Below are 27,824 nucleotides of genomic sequence, written 5' to 3'. Positions count from 1 at the left end.
CCATTTTTTTAATTGATTGACATTTGATGAAAGAATGGTTGATCATGCAACACGAACCTTTAAAATGTATACTTATCCTAAAACATAGCTCTGAGACCAGATACAAGACTGTAACAATGCTGAGTAATGAAGCCAATGCATTATACTACAAATACTTACTATAATTATTTAATTTCAATAAAGTTAATAATAAATGTAAACATTTAGAGTTTTAAATTATTTTTTATTGTTACTGAGTCCCCCTCTTCCTATTAAATGCTCTCTAGTGTTCAAGTCAGATCGTAGCAAAATAATATAGCATTTGAAGGAAAATATACAAACAAGTAACCCAGCACTGGAAGATAATATTGCAAATATTTCCACAGCAACCATGTATTTACCCTTTGTACTCAGATATGCTGGGATAAAGGACAGCCAGACACTAACAAAGACCAGCATGCTGAAGGTGATATACTTAGCCTCATTGAAGGTATCCGGTAATGTCCTAGCTAGGAATGCAACTGCAAAACACACAATAGCTAAAAGACCCATGTATCCAAGCATGCAGTAGAAAAATGTTTTCGAACCTTCATTGCACTCCAGTATTATCAGGCTAGATGAAGACTTAACATCCATTTCAGGAAACGGAGGTGAGGTAAGCAGCCAAGCAGTGCAAATAACAACTTGCACCAAGATACAGCATAAAATAAGTGAATAAGGTATCTTGGCTCCCACCCAGTTCCTTAGCTTACTGTTGGGGTTTGTTGCTTTGAATGCAATGACAACTGTGATGGTTTTAGCCAAAACAGAAGATATGCTGATGGAAAAAATTATACCAAAAACAGTTTGTCTTAGAATGCATGTCACCCTCATTGGATAACCAATAAATAATAAGGAACAGAGAAAGCAGAGCATGAGAGATAACAACAGGAGGTAACTGAGGTCTCTGTTATTGGCTTTGACAATGGGAGTGTCTCTATACTTTATAAAGATACAAACCACTGAAAATGTGACGAAACAGAAAAATACTGTAATGGCAATAAAAAGGACACATAAGGTATCACTGTATGACAGGTACTCGATGGATTTTGGAATACACGTATCACTTCTGTCATTTGGCCATTCATCTTTTTGGCACTTCAAGCAATCATTCATGTCTGTTGGAACACAATTAGTGAGAGGCTTGATGAGGATATTACATCACTTCAGTTAATCAAGACAAAGAAAATTACTTTAATAGAAATATATTAATAACTATGAGTTATATTATTAAAGGTTCATTGAGTATGCGGTATAAAGTACAAAAACTGCATTAACCATCTGATGCATAGCCATATTCACTAAAGCTTACATTACCTCTGTCAGTAGTTACAGTGACTAGAACTTATACTGATTAAGTGTAAAAGATAAGCACTCAGTGTTAGCCACATGCACAAATGATATGAATCTCATAAAGAGGTTAGATTATCCCAAATGGTCAGTGATGATGAATTGTTTGAAAAATGAATGTTTGCTGTTAAAGAGGATGCTGGAAAGTAGAGGGTATCCACCCTCTTTTCTGTAGGAACTCTTCCAAGACATCAGTTGGAAGAGAAATGAAGGACAATACACCCCATTGTTAGGTTTTAGTCAGGGAGGTAACAATGTAGTAACCCCAAACGTAAAAGGGGAAATCGAAAGAGCATTAATTCTTCCCTACAATATTCACTTTGAAGTTATCAAAAATATAATTAGCCACAATTGAGGCATTTTTCTGGTTCAACCAGAGGTCACTGAGAAGGTAGGAACAAGACCGACCATAATTTATAAGAAAGATTTATCCTTCAAAACCTTGGTGGAAAGAAACATGGGTAGTAACATTAGTGGAAATATGAAGAAATGTGGTCAGCATTCTCAGTGCAGATTCATTCAAGAGGGGACTGAGGTATACAGCAAGGAATGGGGAGACATTAGGTTGAACCATAAGTTTTATTGCTACAGCACCAGGGTGGTTTATATGGCATTGTGTTAGCAATGTACCAGTTTCTACATAGGAAAAACTAAGGGGAAATTCAGGAAGATAATTACCAGCACATATACAACATTCAGAAGGGGTTTGAAAAGAATGCTTTAGTCTGCCATATCAGACAGTTTCCCCTTCAAGTTCACCTTGATTGACTAGGTTGTTGAAGTCCCGGGGGGAGGGGGTTGATTTATTGTTAGAGCAAAAAGCTGAAATGGCAACTCAGATGCAATGCCAGCACCCTCCCCAGGTCTTAATGAATTAATCTCTGTTGGTAGTATTTTAAAGTTATAGGCAGAAATGGGTTAGTTAAGTTGTGATAATAAACAAGGTTTTTAGTGTTTTAAACAAATGTGTATGTATATATTGTATTGTATTAATTTCTTTTTGTGTTTGTGGGAAACAGATTTTTTAACTAAATTGAAATTTAATTAATTGATTAATAGTAATTGGGGTTATGTGATTGTGTAAGTTTATATTAAACTGCTGTGGAACAACGCATTGTATCTCTGATGAAGTTGGTAACCTACTGACGAAAGTGCTCAGATTGTCATTAAAGTGTCTGTTTCTCCTGGTATCCGTTGTTTCCAGTTCATTTGTCTTAGCTTGTGGTAGTTATTTTGGTTCAGTTCTCTATAACACTTTTTTGAGCCAGTAATAAAGCACTTATTTTGCCCTTTTCCTTTACACTTCTAAGTTTTATGGCCTGTGCTGATATTTTTAATTTTTTGTTTGCAATAGTGCCCAATAGATCCTCATCTGTTCTGGTGTTGTGCATTGCTTTTGTCACATCTATCCTTCTGAGTATTTTTGTTCTGTACTCTTCTCACAGTGACACTTTTTGTCTTAACTGCTTTATACTTTTCTCTGTTCAGTACTTCCATGACGGCATTTGCTTTCTTTCCTTCTTTCCCTTACTTCTCTGTGTTTTTGTAGTAAGACTTTATCTGTAATTAATTTAGCTGCACAGTAGTCCTCTCCCCGGTCGAGTGGCTTCTGAAAGACATGCATGAATGGGTGTGCCTTTGCTGAAGGTTGGGCATCAGGCTGCCAACTTGCCACCATAAAAATCTACTGCCAATCTTTAGCGGACCGGAGTTCCACTGTGGCGACCCCTAACCGGGAAAAGCCGAAAAGACAAACAAGTAATACAGTACATCCTATTTACCCCTGTTGTATTACATGAATTTCTAAACAGTCTTAATTACTGTGTTCATTAGTTTTATCAAACTTCTAACTTTTTGGGTTTTGTTGAGTTTCTGTAGTCTATTTCTTTCATTGATATTAATATGTCTATCCATCTCTATTAAATCAAGCAACATTTCTCTTAGATCATTTTCTTTCTAGACTGAGGGCACATTCTTTGTTCTCTATGGGCTAAGTATGCAGTATCATTTACTATTAGCTCTGCACAGTAGTAGTTGTGCTTTCTTTTTTCCCCCCATTTTGTTATACTGACAGCCATTCCTCTGCCCCATTTTCTTTGCTGGGTCTACCAGCATTCTAACCTTCCCCAATCAATGCAAAATGTTAGCTGGGTCAAACAAGGAGCTTAAGGGCATCCGGATGCTGCTTGTCTTTAATATATCTTTTTCTTTTCTGCCCTATCAGGGATCCCACCCTGCCACCTCTACTACTTTTACCGTCCACATCCAAGGGCTACTCACCTCATTGGATTTGGTCTACCTTTATACAGTGTCATTGAATGCCCTCTCTCCTAGGATGGACCCACCCATCCCTACTTTCCAGCACTTCAGCTAGACAAGATGCTAAACGAACCAGGTCACCTGATGTGCTGATGTAGAGCTGCTGTTGCTTCTGAGGTTTCTAACAAAGTCTTTGTGTTTAACTTTCAACTGGTTGCATATTTTTACATCATATCTGGCTTTGGTTTATGTTATCAAAGTCTTGAGTTCCCTGTTAAATTTAGCAAGACCATTTTTAGCATCTTGAGAGTTATATTTAATTTTGTTTGTAATGAACTTTTCTCTTTTATTACAGAGCTTTATCTGCTGTGGCGACCCCTGACGGGAGCAGCCAAAAGAAGAAGATTACAGAGCTTGTCAGTATTTAGGTTCAACCAAAGCAGTTTATTCTTAAATTTGGTATTGCATTTACTTTTGAGGAGGATAGATGCATCAATGTAGCTGTTTGCGTGTGCATAACATTTGATGCCAAAGGATTCTGTATAATCAAGGGGGTCATTAAGTGGGAAAGGGATTTTAATTATCATTTAATTTTAATAGATTAGCCTTAGCATAAACTCTGAATACTGAGGAATTGAAAGATTCTTCAATCTTCATTGTTATGGTGAGTGTGACTGATTTGTGGTCCAAACTGACTAGGAAGGAAGTGACAATTGGTGTGGAGCAAAGCTATCCCATATTTGCAAGGGCCAAGTCCAGGATTTTATCACCCATGGTTGGAGTGTGTACTAACTGATCCAGAGAGAGAGAGAGAGAGAGAAAGATTGCATTGATATCCTGACATTTCTTGCATACATGTTTGAGGATGTGTAAGTCTCTTAGGTAACGGAGGAGGTAGTTGATGTCTCCCAAGAGAATGATTTTGTCTGACTACATAGGGACTCTATACTAGTTAGGGAGGAGGAATTAACTGCTGGAAACATTGACAGGGGTCCTATAATTAGCTATGATATATGATATGATATGATATGATATGATATGATATGATATGATATGATATGATAAGGGGTTTTATTAATAGTAAGTATGATGTGGAGAGGTTCCAGCTCATCATGTTGTCTGAGTCTGCAGGTGAAATTTGTTTCAATAATGTGGAGACAAAAAATACCTTTACTGTCTTCATCTAATACATGGGACTGAATGTGCAGTAAGCATTGAAACCTTGCACTGATGGAGTGCTCTCACTGGTCTTGAACCAGGTCTCCTAGACAATGCATGCATCAATGTTTTCCAGAGTAAGACAGGATTGTAGGCAGTGGAGTATTTTGCTTAGGTTCCCAGCTTTGAGCATCAGTACCTTTAAGATGGAAGGTTTAGAAGACTGCCATTACCTAGAAAGGCACTATCATGGAGGACAATGATTTAGGCAGCCTTAATGGGGTAGGTGCAGACCATCCCTGGCAAAGCAGGCAGGAGTGTCTTCTAGCTCCTCCCAGGCTGATATATATTATACACCCTTTGAATGACACCATAAGTTAAACCATTTGTTGAAAACAGTAATCCTGTGTTCATATTGTGGCATCATTCTTGGTGGTGTCAGAATGCTGCTCAAAACTGGGTTCATACCTGTCACAGACACACACTCTGAAAGCTCCATCATGTCTCTCTTCTTATGGTCCAGGGACATATGTTTCAAGTCATTTACACTGACATGCACTATGAATGTGAAGATATATTAGATGATTTTAACTGGTAAATGTTCATCTTTCATCTCGCAAATGCTCATATAAGCAAGATAGGAGCTAAACTTTAACTCTGAGATTACACTCTAACTTGGATTGGATTATTTCTTGGTTTTACTACTTTACTCCACTATTGTTGAACTGTGACAGTCATTACATGTTTGTGTGCTGGATAAGACAGGTGGGGAAGGCTTGGTGACTGAACTAGAATGGGGTGGACCTTGGGGAAATATGCTAGTGGTAATGTCTTTGAATCAGTCCAATGGTGAGAGTCAGCCAGTATTAGCTACTCTGGATGATCATCATCTGTTGGCTCATGTCTCTGGATTTGTTTCTGCTCCATTTGTTGCTGTGAATGTCTGGATCTGTTAATGATAGTGGGGATCACACAGACTTTCTTGCAGCCACCATCAGGCAGCTGTTCTGGGTTTTTGGTACAAGTGCCTTTGAACAAAATACATTACACTGTTTTACTTATTACTCTGGAAGTTTTACACACCAAAGGTGAAAGGAGAAAAAGGATGGAAGAGTGGGAACATTTTTTAGTAAATAGCACTTCTCACATCACAAGCTCTTTTTACTTATCAGAGTAAGGTGAAAGGAGACAGGAGATTGAGAAGGCATTTTCTCAATTAACAATCCCTACCAAATCACAATGACTCCTAGGCGATGTTAGGGCTCACTAGATATTTAGTTAATTATGCTGCAAGATCTAAATCAATACAACAAAGTGACTTTTCTTTAACTTATCTCTAAGTTGACTTAACTGAAAGTTTGCTCTTGGCTCAGCTTTTATTTACATTTCCAGTGTTATTTCTGGAATGTTATCAAAGGCTATTTTACTTTTATTTTATATGCCCTTCTTTTTCAATAGGTTCTGTTTTTAACAATTCAAATTATGTTCACATGCCACCACTCAATTTTTATCCATTTTACCAGTGTTATTTCTGGAATTTTATTGGAAACTTTGTTATATTATTATTTTATATGCAATTAATTATCATCAAGTTGTTTTGTCATTCATATAAGTAATTTGTTTGTTTGTTCTTTCATTAGCTGTTTTAAATGTTTTCACAATGTCATTATTAGTGTTCTACTCCCTAGGCTTCTGCTTAAAGTTTTTTTTCTCAGTCATATTTTCCCTGTATATAAATGCAAATAAATATATTTTAACCAATTTATTCCTATTTTGACATGTTTGGATTATTTTGCTTCTGCAATATAGTTAGACTTATTTGACTGATGTTCTCATACTCTAGTTTATTCCAATATTTCTATACGGTTTTGTGTTACAGTAAGTCTTCTCTGTTGGCTCTATGTGTTTTTATTCCACAAATATTGCCCATAATCAGATTTCAGCATTGTAGATGTTTACACTTACGACATCAACAGCTCGGTGGACATCTTAATCAGTCTTTATGTGGCATATCTGGGTTCATTCCTGTGTTGTGCACAGGATCTGTTGTAATTTCCTGTAGGAAGCTTTTGGAGCTCATGTCTGCTTATAGCACTCAGGGTCCCAAATTACAATCAGTGGCAGGTAGCATGACTCATCTTGTAAAACCTCTCTTAGAGATTTATATTCCAATGCAAGGTCCATACACAACAAAACAGGTATTATATCTCACTTGTGGGCTATTGACCTTGCCAGTGTAATTTAAAACAGGCTAGACGATTATTTTGGTCTGCATCTAGCTGCTGCAATTCTATCAGGAGTTACGGCTATACACCGCCCTAGGATGGGCTGGGATTGGGGGTGGGGTTGCCATTTGTGGCAGTTACAAACTTAAGTTATCCAAAGTGGATGCTAGAGAGACGAGTCCCTTTCAACATGTCCTAGTTGCAGGAGCAAACTGTATCATTCACCAAATAGTACAAAGACATTTCTAGAAGGGTTCAATGATTCTCTCATCAGTTCATTCTTGTGTCAGCAGAGAGCTTAGCTGTGTTGGTTGATTCAATGTCTGGAACTGGGTTGATGACGAAGCATTGTCTATGAATTTAATTTCATTATGAAAGGCTTTGGGTTTGCTCACACTATCTCTACTATGCATGAACCTGGGTATACTTTGAATGCGTTTTCTAATGATTGGGATTAGATCACTTCCTGACCCATGTTGGTTTTTTTCTGCCACATTGCAATCCCCCTAATCTTGTCATGAAAGTTGCACATATTACTAATCTAAGTTCAGACTTCTTTTCCCAAATATGCAATTTCAGCTCTTATTGAAGAGCAGTATTGATTCAATTGATACCATAGTTGTGGATTACCACAAATCTCTCTCCCTGAGTATGGCAGCCTTGGTACCAGGTCATGTTTGCATTGTCTCTACAGAAAGATGCATGCATTGGTTCAACCATGATCTATGTCTCTTGCACAGAGCTGAGCAAAAGTTGGAGCATCAGTGACAAAAAATGCATCTATGGAGTGACAGGCTTGAGTTTGATGAACATTATGCCATCTATAAAGCAGAGGTCTCATGTAAAACACCTGAGTTAATGTCTAAGGAAGTATCTTCAGTGGAAAGAAGAACTTTGTTTGGAATGTCAGTCTACTTAATTTCATTGCAGACAAGACTGATTCCTTCAAGTCTGTTCTTCCTTCAGCTGACCCCAAGGATAGCACAATATCACCAAACATTCTTTTAACTGTGTCTTGGTTGGTGTTCAATAGTCTTGATTTTGTTGAGGTCACTTTATGTTCTCCATCATGACTTACAGCATCTGGGCTGGCTCCCTGTTTGAGGCCAGTTTTGATGTACCAGATCCAGTAATTTATGGGATATTGGTTACATCTCTGAGGGATAGAATATTTCATTCAGACTTGAAAGATTCTCTAGTTATCCCAACCTGCAAGAAACTATCTTTGGATCTGAACAATTTAAGCAACTACCACCCAGTTTTGAAGCTCCTACTGTTAAGGAAATTCATTGAAAAGGTTGACTATAAGCAACTAGAGACCTATCTTACAGTTAGTGGACTAATTGAACCTTTACAGTCAGGCTATCCTACTTGTCATAGTGCTGAGAATGCAATTATAACAGTAGTGAATATTTTCCTGATAGTAAGAGACCAGCGGCACTATACAGTGTTGGCCCCCCTGAATTTCTCTGTACCATTTGACACCGTGGACCACGGCATTTTACTTTTTTATTTATCCTTTGTTGACCAGGTTAGTCTCACTAGGCTAGTGGCCTTTATTCAGAGGAGACCATTATACAACCCTTGCATCCCTACTGTGGTATCTCTGCTACAGTTCTGGATTGGTTTATTTTGTTTGTTTGGTCATAGTCATAGGCTCTGTTTAGGAATCAACTCTGAATTTGTGTTACCATATCAACTGCAGATTACCACGAGGTTCTAAAAGACTTTCGGCTTTTCCAGGTTAAGGGTAGCCACAGCGGAACTCCAGTCCGCTCATGATTGGCAGTGGATTTTTATGGTGTCGTGTTGCCAGCCCGACGCCCAAACTTCATGCTCACACCTACCTGCATGTCTTTAACATCACTCGACTACGGGGAGGACATGCAGACTCCACACAGAAGGCGCTCCAACCAAGAATCGAATGGGAGAACCTCTTGCTGTGAGGTGACAACGCTAACTGCTGCACCACCGCGGCTTAAGTCTGGAATTTGTAATGTTCACAGTGTATATTGTACCTTTAGGAAAACCTTTAAGGAAAATGGGCTTAACATACCACAGTTATGCTGATAATACACTGATCTACTTCTCTTTCACACACAATGAGCTGGTGAGTATTTATTCCCTGTTTTATGGCCTTGAAGCCTTACATAACTGGTCAAATGCAAATCAATTAAAATTGAACACCAAGAAAATGGAATGCTTTGGCAATGCATTACCCAATAATACCATGCATGGTGGTGACAAGCATAAATTTGTCAATAGAGTATTGAATCTTGGTATCATTCTTGACTCCCGGCTAAAATTTCAGGCTTGTGTCAGCTGTAGTGAAGTCTCCCTGTTTCACTCAGAAAGACACTTACAGGATCAAATGCTTAATACCACAAATTGATGTCTTGATTGCTGTAAATGTCCTGGTCCCTCCAAGATTGAATTAGTACAGTGTTGCATATCTGGGTTTTACTAACCCTGAACTTCATAATCTATATTTGGCGCAGAACACTGCAGCTAGGCTATTCTTTAGTACTTCTTGTTACCAAAGTATTATTTCTGTTCTGTGCAGCCTTCATTGGCTTCTAATTTTTTATAAGATAAGATAAACTAACACTAGGATTTTGTAGTTTCTGTCAATTCATTCTGGGTCACTTTTGCTCAGCATAGCTAAGGTGGGTCAAAGAGGGCAATGGTCCTGGGTGCAAAGTGTTAGTCTGATCTCAGTCTGATGCAATTCAGTGCAATATTTATGGTATTGAAAGTGTGGTCAAACCTGAGCACTGTAGTGCTCCATGTGTGGTCTCAGCTGTAGCAACCATTGTTACAGTTTAAAATGAAAAAAAAAAGATTGTTTTCTATTTTTTTTTTAATAACACCTGCAAGTTGTAGTGCCTAATATGGTAATTGTTTGCAATATTCACATCAAGTAGATTGCTGCAGTTTAAACTAGAACCTTTTTTTTTAACTCATCTGAGGAAGGAGTGTTGGGACACGGTATAGAAGTGGGACATGATTGGCTCCTATTAAGACCATTTTTTTTTGCTCCTTAGTTGTTTAGGGGTAGTATTAAGAGGAATGTTCTGGGCCTATGCTTTTACTTGAAGGAGCTTATTGTAAATTACTGTCCCATAAGGGTTTACACTTAGCCTCTGTGTGGCTGCTGGCCATTCCATGGGTTAATCTTGATTTCAGGTTTTTGTATATTTTTCTATCAAGCTCCTTAATTGTGCCACATGCTACCTCAGTGGCTCTGAGAATGCCCTTGCCCAGGCTCTAAAGACTTATTTATATGAAATGGCTTTTGATAGTGTGGGTTTATTGTATGTTAATTATTTGTATGTTAATAGCTATGTTTTCATTGTCTGCTAAACACATAAATAAGCTTTTGAATTTGAACTTAATCTAGCCCCATGGTAGAAAGCCATGAATCCTTTACTGTGCCCCAGATGATCTGTGTTCAATTTGTGGTACAAGTGCTGGGGGAGCACTGCTGGGGAGAATGGGAGTGAGCAGTGGACATTGGCTGCATCCGGGGGGGGGGGGGTAGGCAGCTTAGTTTGCTGCAATAACAGCAGATGAGGCTGCTGACCTGCATGATGCAAGCAGTGTGCCGCTAGGTCAGGTGATTATGCTTGTGCAGAAGTGTGGATGCACTTCCAAATGGCAGCCATAACAGAGCTCACCAGGCTGCCATTGGGAGGGTGGTCATTTGGGATGTAGCCATTCCCTGATAGCAGTATGATGCTGCACCAGTGTCCTTGATCTCCTTACTGGCACTGGACATTGGTCTGGTAGAGCTTGAGAGAAGGTAAGGTGGAGGAGGCAGTCGCAGCTGATGGTCAGCTGAGGGAAGTTGTGGAAAAAAAGCCCTTAAATGCAGAGTCTAAGTAGTCAAACATGGGGGAATCCTGCCTTCAAGAAAGCATGAATTTAAGAAAGGGACAGTACTTCAGGACACCTCTAACAATAGTCTTGGAGGCAGTATGGCCCAACAGTGTTAATATGAAACAAATATGCGTAGCACAAAGAAGCAAAATGCCTCTTTTTCTTAAGTGTGAGACTCTAAAGGTAATGGAAAAACATGCAACACTTAAGAAATATTAAGAATGACAGTACGAGTCAAACACAGAACAATACCAATAAAAGCAGAATGGAGAAAATAGCTAAAAAATCAAACGATCATAAGGATGGTCAATTCCTTTAATAAGTAAGATATTAAAAAAGAACTTGGAGATACAAACAGTAAAGACATAGCGAAACTAAATTATCCAGAATGGATGAACAGAAAATGATGAGTGAAACACACAGATTTTAAATTAATGCTTTACTTCATATCACAAAATATGATAAAATACATTTGCTGAGAAAATACCAGAATCTAAGTGTGCAGTAAATCATAGGGCCTGATCATACTCACCCTAAAATTGTTGCAGAAATAACAGGAGAACTGGTACCAGAACTAGCTAATAATTTTAAGAACTCATGGGAAGATCCTTACATTTCTGATGACAGGAAATGAGGTCTTTCTTCACAAGACTGGGAGGTTGAAACCTATTGTATTTTGTCTGTTTAACTCCTACCATGCCAAGAAGCCCCCTGCACAGGTTCCAATGCATAGATTCATAACAGAAAGGCCACAACAGACAAATCTAATAGATTTTCTTAACAACAAAATAATTTCATCTGCTCACAAAAAGAAAATGGGCACAGGTTATTTAAAAGCATGTATCTGATGTTGCCTGCACCAATGGCATAAAGGGTGATAGCCCTGATTATGGCCCCATATGACCAGACTTTAATTAGTGATTTATGTTCTTGAAGGCACAGGCAGGGGTTATATACATGAGAGTCCTGAGAGGGAGGACATGCACTTGGAAGAACGATCATGTTAGTTCCATGGTAAAGGCTGGGCAGATAATATGGGTGCTGTAGTGTTGGGAGGTAAGGGTCATAGTGAAGGTAGATGTGGAGGTGGGGCAGAAATATTGAACATCCCATTGCATATTAACCCCTAGGATAAGACATGAGTGCAAGGGACAGGACTGTAGGTCATCAACACTCTCCTGTAGCAATATGACACTGCCCAGGTGCCTCGTTCTCCTCAACTGTCTCTAGACATGAATTAGGATTAACCTGGGGCAGGATTGACCAAGTCCAGTGGGCCTGGCGGACAAGGAAAGGTCTTGGAAGCAATTGATAGTTCTGACCTCCAGAGAGAGAAATAGATTAAAAAGAGTGCATCTGATGTGGCAGTGGCTAGTGAAACATTAAAATGATTTAAGGTAGTCCTTATGGAAGTGGGTGGCATAAAATATTGAGTAGAGAATGCAGCACAGTGCCAGTGTAAGTAAAGTTTACTTAGATGAGAAGACAGTAATCAAAGAGATATCAGAGATGTTCAGCAGTGGGGCTTATCTTTTTCTTTGTCTGTATAAGTGATATTGTAGAGACGTTGATAGAAGTTTGTGTTTTCAAAGATAAAGCAAAGTTTTATAATGTGATGGATGCTCAAGAATGGATCCAAAGAAGAATAGGCGTGACACAGTCAAAGAAATAGTTAAAACAAGAGATCTTTAATTTAGTACAAAAATATCATGCATGTGTAAAGGCAAAAACTAAGGAGAGATGACTCTATTGGATTGTGGAGAATAGTTGGAACAAAAAGAATGAAAGTGACTTGTAGTAACCGCGAATTACTTAATTCCTAGCAAATAACGTGACAAAGCAGACAACGAAGTCTCATGAAGTCCAGAGTCATCACCAGTAGAAAATGAAACATTATTCTTCTGTGTAGACATTTGATAATACCTCACATGATCCATTGTATAAAATGCTGCAACCTTCAACTTTGTAAGGGCATAGAAAGAACAGAGACAGCCTAAAGGATGAAAAATGGTCTGCACTTGAAGTCATATTATGAGAGACTAGAAGAGCTTATGTGCAGTCTAGAGAAGGTTAGAGAAGAGACACAGCAGAAGCATTTATGTATCTGAAAAGCATCTATAATTGAATATTTAAACTCAAAAAGTGTACCGTTTTTCAAAATGAGACTCATATGAGAACAAAAGTGATCACATAAGGAAGATTCTGATTGAGCAGCTCAAGACTGATATGAAGAAGTGTTAATTCACAGAAAGAACAGGAAATAACTGAAACAAGACAACTGAAATTAAAAATAAAAAAGATCAGTAAGGTGTTGCATCAATATGTGGCCTTAAAAGAAGACACTGGCGGTTTATAAATATGCAAGTGTAAATCAAAAATAAAGCTTGAAACTGGTATTTTCAGATGGGTCTACTTTATAAGATCGGCAGACCATTTGATCGACATTCATTTGGTCGACAGCTCATTAGGTTGACAACGAGTATTCAAGGCAAAAACCTGGGATCCCCGCCCCCCCCCCAATGTTGTGCGACCCTGGAGTTGATATATATAGTTAGAGGGGGTGTGGGGGGTGAAAGTTCCCACCTATTTTTGTTTAAAATGTGTAGTTTTTATTTGTATTTTCATGTTTTAAATGGAAATAGGTAGGGGGCTTTGCCCCCCAAACCCCCAACTATATATATCAACTCCAGGGTCGCACAACATTGGGGAAGGGGGCAAATCCCTGTTAAGTGCCTTGAATACTGGTTGTCGACCAAATGAGCTGTCGACCAAATGAATGCCGATCAAATGTTCTGTCAATCTTATGAAGTAGACCCTTTTAGACATAATCTGCTACAAAAATTGGGTGAAATAAAAAAAAAATATTTCTGACCCTTATTTGCATCCCTGATTGCTGAATATATTCTTAACTTTGTAATACTTCCAGAAGGAAGAAAATTCACAGGCTAATTGATAAATAAAAGTATCATGTTGCCACTTACAGTTCACAGTTTCAATGAAAATGCATTAATTTAGGCATAGAAGCAAGATACAAGAAATATGCTGACATTATAAGAAGCATTTCTTTAAAAAAATAACTTGAAGTACAAAGTAAAAAAGAGAGACAGCATGAGAATAACTCACATCATTGCAATGATTCATTATTAGTTAGACTGCGGTGGTGGTGCTGCGGTAGCATTGTCGCCTCACAGTTAGACGTTGCCTGTTCGATTTTCAGTTAGATCATCTTCTGTGTGTCGACATGCATGAATGGGCGTTCCTTCATTGAAGGTTGTGCATTAGGCCTGGCAAGCCAGCTCATAAAAATCTACTGCCAATCATTAGCGGACCGGAGTTCCGCTGTGGCGACCCCTAACCGGGAAAAGCCGAAAGACACAAACATTGCAATGATTCATTATTAAGAGCACAATGAATGCTTAAAATGTCATTCAGTAAAATGACTAATTGCAGGAAAAGTTTTACCAAAATATTTCATTACCAGTGAACCCCATTATACTACCCTCGAATAGACTGTGGTTAGCTGTCTGAATGGCAATTCTGAAACCTTTGCACTTAAATCAATAATTATGTTTTTATGCTTGAACAAATTGGCAAAACATTTCTCTTTATTTGTGATTTTGATATGTTGTGGATATGTAAATATCTAACAGTAGAAGTGAAGTCAAAGTTCTAGACCAACCCCTGTCAGCCTCTGCACTTGCAATAAAAGTCACTTTTTACCAATTCTTCTGGTGGTGTGGAAGAAAACCATGATTCAAGTGACTTAAGTTCAATTAGTAACTCAGGTATCTGCTAGAGCTATGAATGGGCATGCTCATCTTGGACAGAAGAGGCAGAGAGGGCCATTCAATGTGACAACTGCTCAAAGAAGTAGTGATACAAGGATAGCACAGGGGAGGGTGTTTTACCACCTGGCTGCTGTATGGCTGCCATCACAGTGAGTGCATGGAATTTTGGGTTTAGTGTCTCACTCAATTACATGGGTCATAAATCTCCATCCCAAGCTTAGGAGTACTTATCCTGATTGAAGGTAAGGGCACAAAATATCCTGCATGGCTGCCTGAGTGACATCATGGCATAGATTGCTCTCACCAAAGTCATGCAGAACAAATGAGCAGTGAGCAATAGCAGCAGCTTTACAGTCAGCAGGCCTGCTGGGCCATAAAAAGCTTAGAAGAAAGTCTCTTCTTTTGGGCCTGGATAAGAATATGTGCATACTGGTATTTGTGTGTTGGTGTGGCACCTCAGCATTCATTTGCTTCACTATACTTTTCCTCCTAGTATGAATAGTCATTTCAGCATGGAAGTCATTTCTGGTTAACATGCTATTCACAGTATATTGCAAACTCTGAAAAATGCTCACCTGACTGGTTTGTGATTTCACCTGCAGAGCATGGAGAACAATCAAAGCAGCAAACTGGCTGTCCCCTTCTAATGCTTTTTCTGTATCCTACAGGGCAGCTCTCACTGCAGACAGAGCGAGGGATCTAGGAATAACAAAACATGGAATAACTTAGTGAGTATACCAGCAGTTCTGGAGCATTCCTGCCTAAAACACCTGATTTTTTATTCAGAAAAGCAGAAGTATATAGTGCTACTCAATGTCCTGAGACATGAACAGACATAATGAACTGAGCCACAGTAAAACAAGTCTGTTCTCTCTTTTTTACTTACTTATATTTATTCCAAAATGGAACAAAAAGACAGAGCAAGTATTGCAGCAAACTATTACAAAAGTAACAGAAACAGGTTGAAATACTCTAGATTGTGCTTATGAAGACTTCAGTTCCAGCCCATGCAAAATGCATCTAAAGACAGTCATAAGATGATAAAAATTACCCCTCAGCACATACAGAGTAGTCTTATGCCAGGAGAATCAAAGTGGAATTGACTGAATGCAGGGAAAAATATTCATATGTTAATTAGCTAGTGCATGCTAGAGCAGTATAGAAGATGAGGTCATGTGGTAGCCACACCAACATGTTGTGCATAAGCTCACCATTACCAAAGCTGTTTTATTTTCAGTCTGGTGGTATATGGGAAAAAAGTAATGGTGATAATGCAACTTCATGGTTTTCCACAAAATTGGTTAGTGAACATTATTGGATATAATATCTTAACGTTTCAGATGTCAAAAACATATTTTATGAACATCTTGTAGCACTGTCATAATATTTTTTATAGAAGAGTAACATAGTTATTGTTTTTGTCTATAAGGTAAAAGAACAGAACATATGCAGATATACAGTAAAATAATAGGGCACAATTGCTGTAATGGTTAAGGTCTTTCTCTGCCATGGACAAGGTTTGATCCTGACTTCCAGCCAATGCCTGCATGGAGTTTGCATGTTCTCTCTGTATGTCTGCATTTCCATCTCCCAAAAACATGCTGCGCGTTTCCTAAAACTCTTCTAAAAAATGAATGGAAGCATGGGCAGCAGCACAGACGGTAGAATGGAAGCATGGACAGCAGCACAGACTGTAGAATGGAAGCATGGACAGCAGCACAGACTGTAGAGTGGAAGCATGGGCAGCAGCACAGACGGTAGAATGGAAGCATGGACAGCAGCACAGACTGTAGAATGGAAGCATGGACAGCAGCACAGACTGTAGAGTGGAAGCATGGGCAGCAGCACAGACGGTAGAATGGAAGCATGGACAGCAGCACAGACTGTAGAATGGAAGCATGGACAGCAGCACAGACTGTAGAATGGAAGCATGGACAGCAGCACAGACTGTAGAGTGGAAGCATGGACAGCAGCACAGACTGTAGAATGGAAGCATGGACAGCAGCACAGACTGTAGAATGGAAGCATGGACAGCAGCACAGACTGTAGAATGGAAGCATGGACAGCAGCACAGATGGTAGAATGGAAGCATGGACAGCAGCACAGACTGTAGAATGGAAGCATGGACAGCAGCACAGACTGTAGAATGGAAGCATGGACAGCAGCACAGACGGTAGAATGGAAGCATGGGCAGCAGCACAGACGGTAGAATGGAAGCATGGGCAGCAGCACAGACGGTAGAGCCTATTGGAGGAAAAGTTGTACAGATCAGCTGCTTTAGGCTCTAGATAGGAGACTATAGATCACGGAATGCATTCCACGTCAGAACTAGCAACTCCATGGTCTGGTCATGACACAAATTTTGCCAAAAATGGGTATGGATATTTGCCAGTAATAAGTTGGTGTATGGGACCTAGCAAACTCTGACCTACAGCAGGGACCCATTTGATTTGGGATCCAAAGCGTACTACTGACAACTAACTTTTACACTGCTTGGATAGCCATTTCACCATGCCAGTGCTTGCATGCCAGTTCACTTAAGTCCACTCCTGTGTTCTTTTTTCCTACCTGTGTTTACAGCTAAGGGATTGTCTCTCAGCTTAAGAAAGTTACATTATACAAAAATGCAATGGACACCTATATCATTCATCTAGAAAGTGCTCTACTGGTATTTAAAGTGTAGGTGTCATATTTTAAATAATTGTTACCAGTGCAATATTTCTGTAGACAGTATCGGTGTAAACAATACTGGAATGACAGCTGTTAACTGCGCTGAATTTGTTTTCCACTCCCTAAACCACTTGGGCTCTCCTATTCTTTCAGCTCAGTAATTTCTTTGTTCTTTTGGTTAATTACAAAGTGGCTGTTTATCGTCAGTGCATAACTGCTGAGCTGTACTTCACTATCCTAGGCGTAACAAATAGACAGACTGTTACAGCCACAGCTGCTGTGCAAACAACTCCTGTGACATGTTTTTTACTTGACTGTAGATTGTTTTTACGGTTGCTGTGTCCAAGGTGGGTTCACCTAGGTAAGTCATATTGTACTTCCTCTTCTTCCATGTATGTAGTCCCTCTGATGTTACCTAATATCCGGGGCAACTTTATTTCAGCCTCACAGAGTGTAACTGGTGGCATTTTAACTTTTACACTGCTCGGCTAGTCGTTTCACCATGCTGGTGCTTGCACGCCAAGTAAGCAGCCTTTATTTCTTTTTTAATCCATATAATTTGATAAAGATGTAACTATTTCTTGTCTCTGAAGCCTAAATAATATCTTGATTTTAAGTTGATAAACTGCTAAACAGCTTGAATCTCTAAGTTGAGGAGTTTGCTGCATTGACTAGGTTATCTGCGCTGTTTATTTTTTTTATCAGCCTGTACAAACAATTTGTATTACTACCTGTGGTAAATATCTCCCCTACAATCTATCTGTAACTACTGTTTTTTCTAGTGTACTCATTTTACCCTGTACTATATAGTTTGTACAAATCGCTTATTAGATAGCATTTCAATTCTGTTTTATAAAGTTGTTTATTAGGTGGTACTTCAAAGTTCTCTGCTGTTATATATTGTTTGTGTACTATATTTATTTAGCAAAGATTAAAGCGCATTATCTGTTGATTTAATTTGCTTAAGAATCTGTTGTTTTGTCCTTCCATTAACTTTTCCATCTATTTACAAAGTGGCTGTTTATTGGCAGTGCATAACTGCTGAGCTGTCCTTCATTATCCTGGGCATAGCAGACAACCAGACTGTTATAGTCAAAGCTACTCTGCAAACAACCGTTCCTGTGACATTTTTTGCTTGCCTGTAGATTGTTTTTGTGGTTGCTGTGTCCAAGGTGGGTTCAACCCGCTCCGTTCCCCTACCCCTATTCCCACCCACCCCCTCTTTCATTACATTTATATGCTCTTAGCCACACTCCTGTGCTCGTTCACCAATCCCCCTTCTATACTTCCTCCTTTACACTTCCTTTCTTACAGTCATCACTTTCTACCCCTATAGTATTTCTCTCCAAATGTCTCCCCTTTTTTCACATTCAGTACTCCTATTCTTTCTTTTTCTAAAATTTTTCTTCTTTCACATGTGACATCTTTAAACCTGCGTTCATTATCTCCTAGAACAAACTATGCAACCAGCTTCACATTTTCCCCACAGAATTCCTGTTCTAACATTAGCCCTAGCCTATATCATATAAATTATCTTTTTTTCTGCAAACAAATCTGTTCTCTCCACTAACTATTCCTTACATTATTCTCCAAACCCCCTTGGCTCTGTTCCCCACTATATCATCTCTAAACTGTCTCATATTACATGTAATCTTTCTTATATACTCTCTTCCCTCATCTGTTTGGAGACATCCACCCTAACCCTGGGCCATCCAACACCTCCTCCCCCATGCACACTACCTCCCTTAAATGTTCCAAAACTCTTCACATTACTACTCTAAACTTCCAAAGTATCTGCAATAAAACCCCTGAATTGCAAGCCTGGCTCACTCACAGTAAAACCAATATCCTCTCTGCTACAGAAACCTGGTTAAAACCTTCTATACAGGACTCTGAGTTTCTCTCACAAAACTTTAGCATAATTAGAGCAGATAGGCTTAATAAAAAGGAGATGGCATTGCCATCATCTACCCTAATACTTTCAACATTTCTCAATTTAAATATTATATCCCTCAATTCCAAAACACTGAAATTCTGATTTCCTTTCTGGAAATCAACTGCTCTAAAAAAAACTCTGTATTATTGTCATACACATCCCCCCTTTTTTAGAAACTATCATTTCCTGGATTTCCTTCACAATAAAAAAATGAAACTATTATTCTTGGTGACATGGATATTGATTGGGCTACCATTTCCTCCAGTCTATCACTCTCCAGAATAAATTTGTTTCACTTCACCCAACTTATCTCCACCATTACTAGATATAATAACAGAACTAATAAAGGCACAGTCTTAGGATGGATTATAATCTCTGACCCCTCCAAATACAGCCTATGCTGTCTGTGCTTATTCATCCATCATTAAAGTCCATAATATTAAACTTGTCCAAAATCTTTCAAAATTTAACCCCCCCTCACATTTAATAGCATTCTAAAAAGCATTAACTGGGATAGTTTTAAAACTCTCCCATTAGATGATGTTCTACTTTACTTCAATAACACCTTCTAAAAATCTTGGAGAGTGAAGCTCCTGCCAGAACCAAAATAACTGAAAGCAACCATGCCCCTTGGTTAACAAGACCTACCAAAGAAATTATGACTTATAGAGATAAAGTTTGGGAAACCTGGCTTAAATCTAAAAATCCATCAGACCTCATTCACTATAAACAGCTCTGAAACCAAGCTAAAAAACTCATCTCTAAAGACAAACAGCAGTACTTCTATAACCAGCAAACAAATAGAAAAAGCAACCCAAAATGTTCTGGTCTTCCATAAATAATTTCTTAAACCCTGGCACTAAACCCAATCCCTGCCCACACTCTGACATGCCTCCTGAACAAATAGTCAGCATCTTCAACACCTCCTTTATAGACACCATTGCCAACATTACTGCCACCTTTTCTTTTTCTCTCCCAAACAATTCAGTTCCCACAACCACCTCTTTTCATTCTCCCCTACAACATTCCTCGTCTCAGTACTTTCATAATACCTCACAAGCTTTGGATCATGCCACTCCAACCATTAATACCCTGCCACCTAACTGCTTACAACAGTCTTCCCACCCAGAGTTCAACCTCTCTCCCATCCCCACCATATTCATCAAAAAATTATTTTTGAAAATAAAACATTGCTGAAACTCAGCTCAGAGTATCTCCACCTGTCTATCCTGCAGGGCTCCCTAGTCCAGTACGCAGATGACTCCACCATAGTCTGCTCTGCACCCGGTATAAAAATACTACAGCAAAATACCCAGGCAGCATTTTTCTCTGTAGAGACATGGCTTCGCAATAATCACTTTTCTCTAAACCCCAAAAAACTAAACTCATGATTTTCATACCCAAGAGACAATCCCATATAAACAAAGCTGACCTCAACACATACTCCCTCAAGTTACAAAAATTAAGCTAGTAACCCACACCAAATTGTTAGGAGTAGTAATAGATGAAAACCTCAAATTTGATTTGCATATTCAAAACAGTACAAGTAAGACCCATAAAAAGCTGGGGCTGCTCTATAGATATAGTAGGTTCCTTTCCCTCCTGACTAAACAAACACTAACACCTTCATACCTTTTACCATCTCTAACCTATGGTGCACCTTTACTAACCAACCCACAGTCTTCCTTGCAATCAAAATTAGAAACATGTTATAATAAGATTGCTGAATTCACTACAAACAGCTGCCATTCAACTCACCACTGTATTGCTCTAAAAAAGTTACAATGGCTCAAACTCCCCCACTACCTATTACTCCTCCAGTTTACAATTAATCATAAATTTATTTATAAACCACAAGACTGCCCTGCACTTAACTCACCCTTTATAACCCCACTAGGCAAGCTTCACATCCATAAACCTAAAATACCAGGTCTACTTTAGATCGACGAAAAGTCAAAATGTCGAACACTCACATGAGCGTGAATGTAGGAAATCAATGTTTATTTTTTTGGATCACAGTACAGTGAGGATCGGAATATTTGTCCTTTCCTCACTGCAGTGCAATCTTGGAGTTGGAATATATATTGAGTGGCGGGGTGTTGGGGCACAGCCCCCACATTGGTGATCTTGAATTTCTGCATTTACACTCATGTAAGCGTTCAGCATTTTGAATTTTTGTCTATATAATATAGACCCAAAATATCTGTAGGACAGTTATACTCATGGATCATTGCCAAAAAATGGAATATTATGCTACATTCTTCTGCTTAGAACATAATCCCTGCAACTTTAAAAGTGCTCTTCAAAACCATCTCCTCTTCAACTGGATATGTAACTGCTCATTTCCTTCCTCTGCCATTACTTAATATACCTACTGAACCTAATCTGCCCACCTCTAGCCTCTGCTAATATATTTCATTTTCTTGCCTAATCCTATTGAACACTACTTAATATCACTTCTCACCTCATTGTAATCTCCTTAGCACCTTTTCCTTCTTTCCAACTTGCATTCTACTTCTACATATATTTATATTATAATTCTTCACTACTAGTAAATCCTTGAACTGCATGCTTACTTTGCAGCTTATGAACTGCACAGTATTTAACCCCTCTGTCTAGCTTGCATTTGTTCAATGGTCTGATGGCTGGTACTCTAACCAATATCACACTGTTCATAATATAATGTCCTATCACCTGTCTATATTGCATGATTTTCATGCAATTTTATTATTATTCTGTTATATAATTTTTATGTAATTTTATTTTGTAATTCTTTAAAAATGTTATTTTTGAAAATTGTTAATCTCTGTCATATTATAACCTGGAGCTTTTCACCCCGGCCCTCCACTGAAAATGGGCTTTCATGGGCCCAGTGGACTTTCTCAGTAATGAAATGCCAGTAAATAAATAAACACTACCCAGGGGAAGGAAAACGTGGGAAATATCTATGTGACCCAATTGGGCAGGAAGTGGGTGTCTTACATCCCAGCCCATCCCTGGGTCAATAAGCTACTGAACAAGCAAAAAAAGGCAGAGTTATGTCCAAAAGATTTATTGCAGAACACAGTTGCAGAAACACAATTGCAGAAACACAAAGCTTTCGGATTACTCCTTCTTCAGTGTGATAAAATTGCATTCAAACTTACTATCATTTAAAATAAAACCAAATAAATCACATGATAATAAGACAGCCAGTCAGATAGCAGAACAATCAAATTAATTAAAACAAATCTAGCAGACTATTTGTTAAAGAAATAGACAGCTCTCAAAAAGAGATAATGCTAACAAGTTGTTTCATTAAAGTGCATTAAGAAATTCATTATTTTAAACATAACTGTTTGCATTTTAGGACGGGTTTAATTGATACCACAGAGTTAATACCAGGGGAACTATCAGCCTGTAATTTAGTAGGTTCATAGGTAGGTACTGGGCTATCTGCCGAAGGCATATATTAGCCCAGCCACGTTGTGTGGTATTCACTGCCCCTTTGGTTAGTTCCCTAGGCCCTTGATCTAGCAGCTAGTACCCTTGGCCCCTATCTAGTAGAGCTGTTGGTATGATCCCTGGTGTGAACTTTCTGTTGCCTATCCATTCATCAAGGTTCCTCTTGAAGAGTGATAGTGAGGGGCTCTGTCTTATGTAGATCGGGACCTTGTACCATAGCAAGGGAAGTCATTGCAAAGGGAATCTATCCCTCCAGCATGTTCTATTCATTGTTGTGCTAAGGTTTATATCCCTAGAGCGTGTAGCTCAAGTAGATTTGGTTTTGCTAAGATGGAGCATGTTCAACAGTTCTGGGTTGTACATGGCTCTGTATGTTAGACAGAGATCGCCTCTGAGAAGGCGGTATGCAACAGAGAAAAGCCTTAGTTTTTTTCAATCGTGCTGCATACGGCAACTGTTTGAGGCCAGTAATCTTCGTAGTGAGGTACCTCTGTGGTCTCTCCAGCTGCTGGAGATGCCTAGCCAGGTACATTCCAATTGGTGCATTGTACTCAACAATGGGTCTGATGAGGGAAGAGTAGAGGGGCACCACTACATCCTTAGATCTTGATGCAAACCCTTTCGTGATCAGATGGGTCACATAGAAGAGTTTTCTAACCACCTTGGCAACATGGTTATCAAAGGAAAGCTGACTATCCACTTGGGTCCCTAGATCCCTTATTATTTCTTCAGATTTCAGGGGGTTGGCTCCTATGTGGTAGTTCGCGGGTACTCTGTTTTTTCCAAAGGGGATTACCACGCATTTTTTAGCATTTAGCTTGAGACCATGGCTTTGACACCATGCATCAGTCTCATTAAGGCCCTTCTGGAGGATATCCATGTCGGCCGGAGAGACTATTATAGCACCCAGTTTGCAGTTGTCTGCAAACTTGGTCATCCACAGCCCTTCAGTGCTTGCCTGTACTTCTGAGAAGTATATGCCAAACAGGAGGGGCCCCAGGACAGAGCCTTGAGGCACACCGCTCATTACTGGTCTGGATTCGGGCATAGATTCCACTACTCTTACTTTGTGGGATCTGTCTGAGAGCCAGTTTGTGATCCATCTTGTGACGTAAGGGTTTATGCCCAGGTTGGTGAGTTTATCAATAATACCCAAATGGGGAATGGTGTCAAATGCTTTAGCAAGGTCAAGGTAAGCCGTGTGTACCTCCTTTCCCTTATCTATAGCCTGAGTAACTGTCTCAAAGAAGTCCACCAGGTTCAGGAGGCATGATCTGCCCTTGACGAAGCCGAACTGTGTGGGGTCATGTGTTTGGAGGTTCTCAATCTCTCCATTTATGAGTTCCATAATGATTCGCTCCAGTGCCGTACAGATTAGACTGGTCAGGCTTATTGGTCGGTAGTTCCCAGGGTCAGTTGTGAGCACACCCTTGTGCAGTGGAACCACTGTTGCTGTGAGCCATTCTATGGGCACATATCCTGTCGAGAGGCTGAGACTGAACAGGGTATTCAGATGCGAGGTTAATTCATTTTGGAGCTCATGTATGACACAGCACAGGACACCATCTGGTCCCATGGAGGCAGTGTTTTTAGCTTTAGATAGAGCCTTATTAACCACCATATCAGTAATAATTGGAGTTACACAATCCCCTGGAATAGTAATAGGCCCTGTAGTTGGTCAGGGGGGGAGAAATTTGCACTGAACCTGTCAGCCAAGATGTTGGCAATGTCAGTGGGGTCAGTGTATTTTGTTCCATTTTGTACTAGCGCAGAACAGACCTGAGCATTGCCATTTAGGTTTTTGATGTAAACATAGAAGGCCTTATGGTTATCCTTGGCATCCTTGGCAACTTTCTTTTCAAAATTAGCTTTAGTTGAATTGATGAGGGCCCTCAATTTCTTACTAATGCTGATCAGGGAAGATTTTTCTACTTGAGATTTGGCCTTTTTTGTATAAGTCTCCTCCTTTTATTGTATAGTTTGCTTATGGCCGGGGTCCACCAGACTGGTTTCTTCTTGCTTGAGGAAGGAGTCTTGGTTTTATTTGGGATAGCACGGTCCATGCAATCCTGAAGATGTATATAAAGTGCCTTGGTGTAGGATTCTGCACCCTGGATATCATTATCCTTCTGCAGGGGGATAGTGAAGCTTTCCACTTCTGACGCAAGTAGTTTGAAGTTTGCTTTGGAAAGGTTTTTTATGATGGTTTCTTTGACTGGGGGAGGTGGAGGGGTGAGGATGTCTAGGGTTATCAGTTTGTGGTCTGATCTGACCAGAGAGGGAGTGATAATGGGTGTGGTACAATGGGCGCCCATATTTGTGATGACTAAATCCAATATGTTGTCCCCTCTAGTGGGAGGTGACCTTTGCCTAACATACAAGGCCATGTCAAACCCAGATTTGATGAATATGCTTCACCTCAAAAAATCTAGATCCGTCAGAGCCACAAGGGTGGGAGACTTAAACCTCAACACGGCTATTAATAGGACGTGCTGGAGGGATAGATTCATCACCCAAAGACTCCCTATGCTGTGGAATAAAATCCCGGTATATGTGAGGCAGAGCACCTCGCTGGCCTTGTTCAAGAGAAATCTTGACCAATGGATGGGAGATCACAAATATACCCCAGGGATTACCTCAGTGTCACTGCTCGACAGAGGCACAGCAAAATAATGGGTATAGTTCCCCATACTAAAGGGGTGGCATAAGCCACAAAACTATGGGCTAGGCTTGTAAATACCCTCGGGCAGATAGTCTAGTATGAACCTATGAACCTATGAACCTATACCAGTTGTTCAAGGACATCTGAATTTATAAATTCTATGAACCACTGGGCATAGGAGTTAGAACTTTGGTAGTTTACCCAGTCTATACCAGGGTAGTTGAAATCACCCAAAATTATGGTGTTGGGTAGGACCTTTATATTTTCCAATACCTCAAGGAATGCTGTGTAAGCATCTTGGGACATGGTGGGCAATCTATAACAGGCTACGACTTGAAATGTGGTTTTGTCTGCTGATAGTTGCGCATGGATGATCTCTGGGGCACTAACCTGGAGATGTTGGAATCCTTGATGAATATGGATACACCTCCACCCTTTGTACTGCGATCCGGTAACTGAGACCGGAAGGTATGATATGAATTGTAGCCTGGTAGTGCTGGGGTGCTCTCTGGAGCCTTGAACCACGTTGCTGCACAAAAATCAATTTTCTCCATACTGAGGAGTGCCTCAAGTGCATGCATTTTGAGGTTGAGACTTCTGGCGTTGAGTAGCATTACCCTTAGTTTTTGGTTACCTGTGCTGGTTACGGTGGTTGGTTTGTCCTTTGAGCCTTGCCTAAAAAAGGCACTATGGGGACGGCAAGAGCCTTGGCCAGCATTTAAAAGCCTAGGGGTGACAGGTGCAAACCATCTCTGGTGAAACAGCGAGGCTTGTCTATCATGTCATCCCAGGCAGACAGACACTGGATCCCCTTAGAATGACACCAGAAGCTTAGCCAATTGTTGAAATTGATTATTTTGTCTTTGTACTGTGGTATCATTCTAGGTGAAGGTAGTATGCTACTCAAGGTCAGGGTCATACCAGCTTGGACTACATGATCAGAGAGCTCCTCAATGTCTCTTTTCATGTAGTCCAGGGAGGTACGTCTTAGATCATTCACACCAACATGTACAATGACAGCATCATACTTGTACTTGTTCTGGAGTGACCTAAGTGCCTGTGTTATGTGGTGGATCCTAGCACCTGACAGGCAGCTGACAGTAACCTTCTCCATGTTCAGCCTGGTGAGTGGAACATATGTGTGCCTTACTATAGAGTCTCCTATTACTAGCATGTTGCGTATGGTGTTTTGCCTTAGGGGCTGTCGTGAGGCACACTGCTGAGGTGAATTATGTGTTTTCTGGCTTGTGTTTGGAGGTGCAGGTTGCTTGCTTATCTGCTTTGGAGGACCCTGTTTCTTTTTCAGATTGGTACCTAGTTCCTCCGAATATGTTTTTGTGTATTTGTGTGTATGTTTTGCCGGTGCTTGTTTTGTAGATCCATGTGTGCCTGATGGTGTGATGCTAGTGTGTCTCTTCTCCTCTTGACTGTCTGTTACAGTCATGGGTTGAGAGTGCTTAGCCTCCAGTCTGGCTGTGTATTTGCATCTCTCACAAGTGTTTGTGTCTAGAGGTAAGAGGAGAGGGTTGTCTGTATACATGAGGCAGTTGTGACATTGCCTCAGGATGCCCAATTCCACCAGATGAACTGGAGAGTACACCTGAAGATGACCTCTGGACATGCTTGGAAAAGTAAATTTCACTTGTCTTGCGGAAAATCGAGGGTCTTATGCTGTATTATAATAGTGCTGTCTAGGAGATTTGGAAAATAATAGTGCTGTCTAGGAGATTTGGACAAGTGCTGATTTGGGTTATGCAAGTGCTGCAATAAGAGCAGTTGATCTGAAACACTTGAGTTGAGACTTGCCTAGTTCTAAGGGAAAATTTGCAGTGCAGACTTTGTGGAGCCAGGAATAGTTTACCCCAGCTAACCGGTGCTGCCTGACGCTGCTCTGTGCGCAAGACCACGCAAAAAGAGAGTTGCAGGGTTTTAAGAGAGAGGGATCAAGGAGTTTGGAATTGACCCAAAATGACCAATAAAACTACAGTTTCTAGGCAGTAATCACTCCTACAGGGACAGGCAGGCTGCTCAGTGTTAACCACTGCCACTGGTGAACACAGAGACTTCCCTTTAGCCCAAGTAAGCACTGGCCTCCAAGAAACTTACAAACAGTTCAGAACAGCAACTCTGTAACTGAACTTTTATTTAAATTATAGAATGTGGGGAAATAGCAAGATTTTTTTGTTTTTTTGTTTTTGTTTAAGGATAGCAGAGACACACAAGTAGCAAACTAGTCAGACCAGTGCAATAAATGACTCCAGCACGTGTGTGCTAGGTCAGAGGCAGGTAAAATGCAATTTTAAGAAAAAACGATTTTAAATTAAGTGCAGCACAAAAAATGCAATAAACAGGCTCTAGGTATGTTCTAAATACTGTTTCTAACACATATATCAACTTTTGCAAGCAAGAAAATGCCGAAAAGTAGGCGGCAATGC

The 27,824-nt window shown here is 39.8% G+C and overlaps 1 protein-coding gene across 1 annotated transcript in view; it reads right to left on the bottom strand.

The window, feature by feature from the left end:
• Positions 1 to 216: 216 nt before the first annotated feature.
• Positions 217 to 27,824, bottom strand: part of LOC122788677 (vomeronasal type-2 receptor 1-like) — a 52,074-nt gene continuing 24,466 nt past the window's right edge. The window contains exons 4-5 of the mRNA XM_044055572.1: positions 15,253 to 15,376; positions 217 to 1,136 (exon numbers count right to left, since the gene is read on the bottom strand). Of these exons, the coding sequence (XP_043911507.1) occupies positions 217 to 1,136; positions 15,253 to 15,376 (1,044 nt within the window). The remainder of the gene's footprint in view (positions 1,137 to 15,252; positions 15,377 to 27,824) is intronic.

This window comes from Protopterus annectens, chromosome 14.part0 (assembly GCF_019279795.1).
Source record: "Protopterus annectens isolate FY-2018-M chromosome 14.part0, PAN1.0, whole genome shotgun sequence".
Classification (NCBI taxonomy): Eukaryota; Metazoa; Chordata; order Ceratodontiformes; family Protopteridae; genus Protopterus; species Protopterus annectens.
The sequence above is the reverse complement of the archived record's forward strand: the minus strand, read 5'-3'. Positions and strand labels throughout refer to the sequence as shown.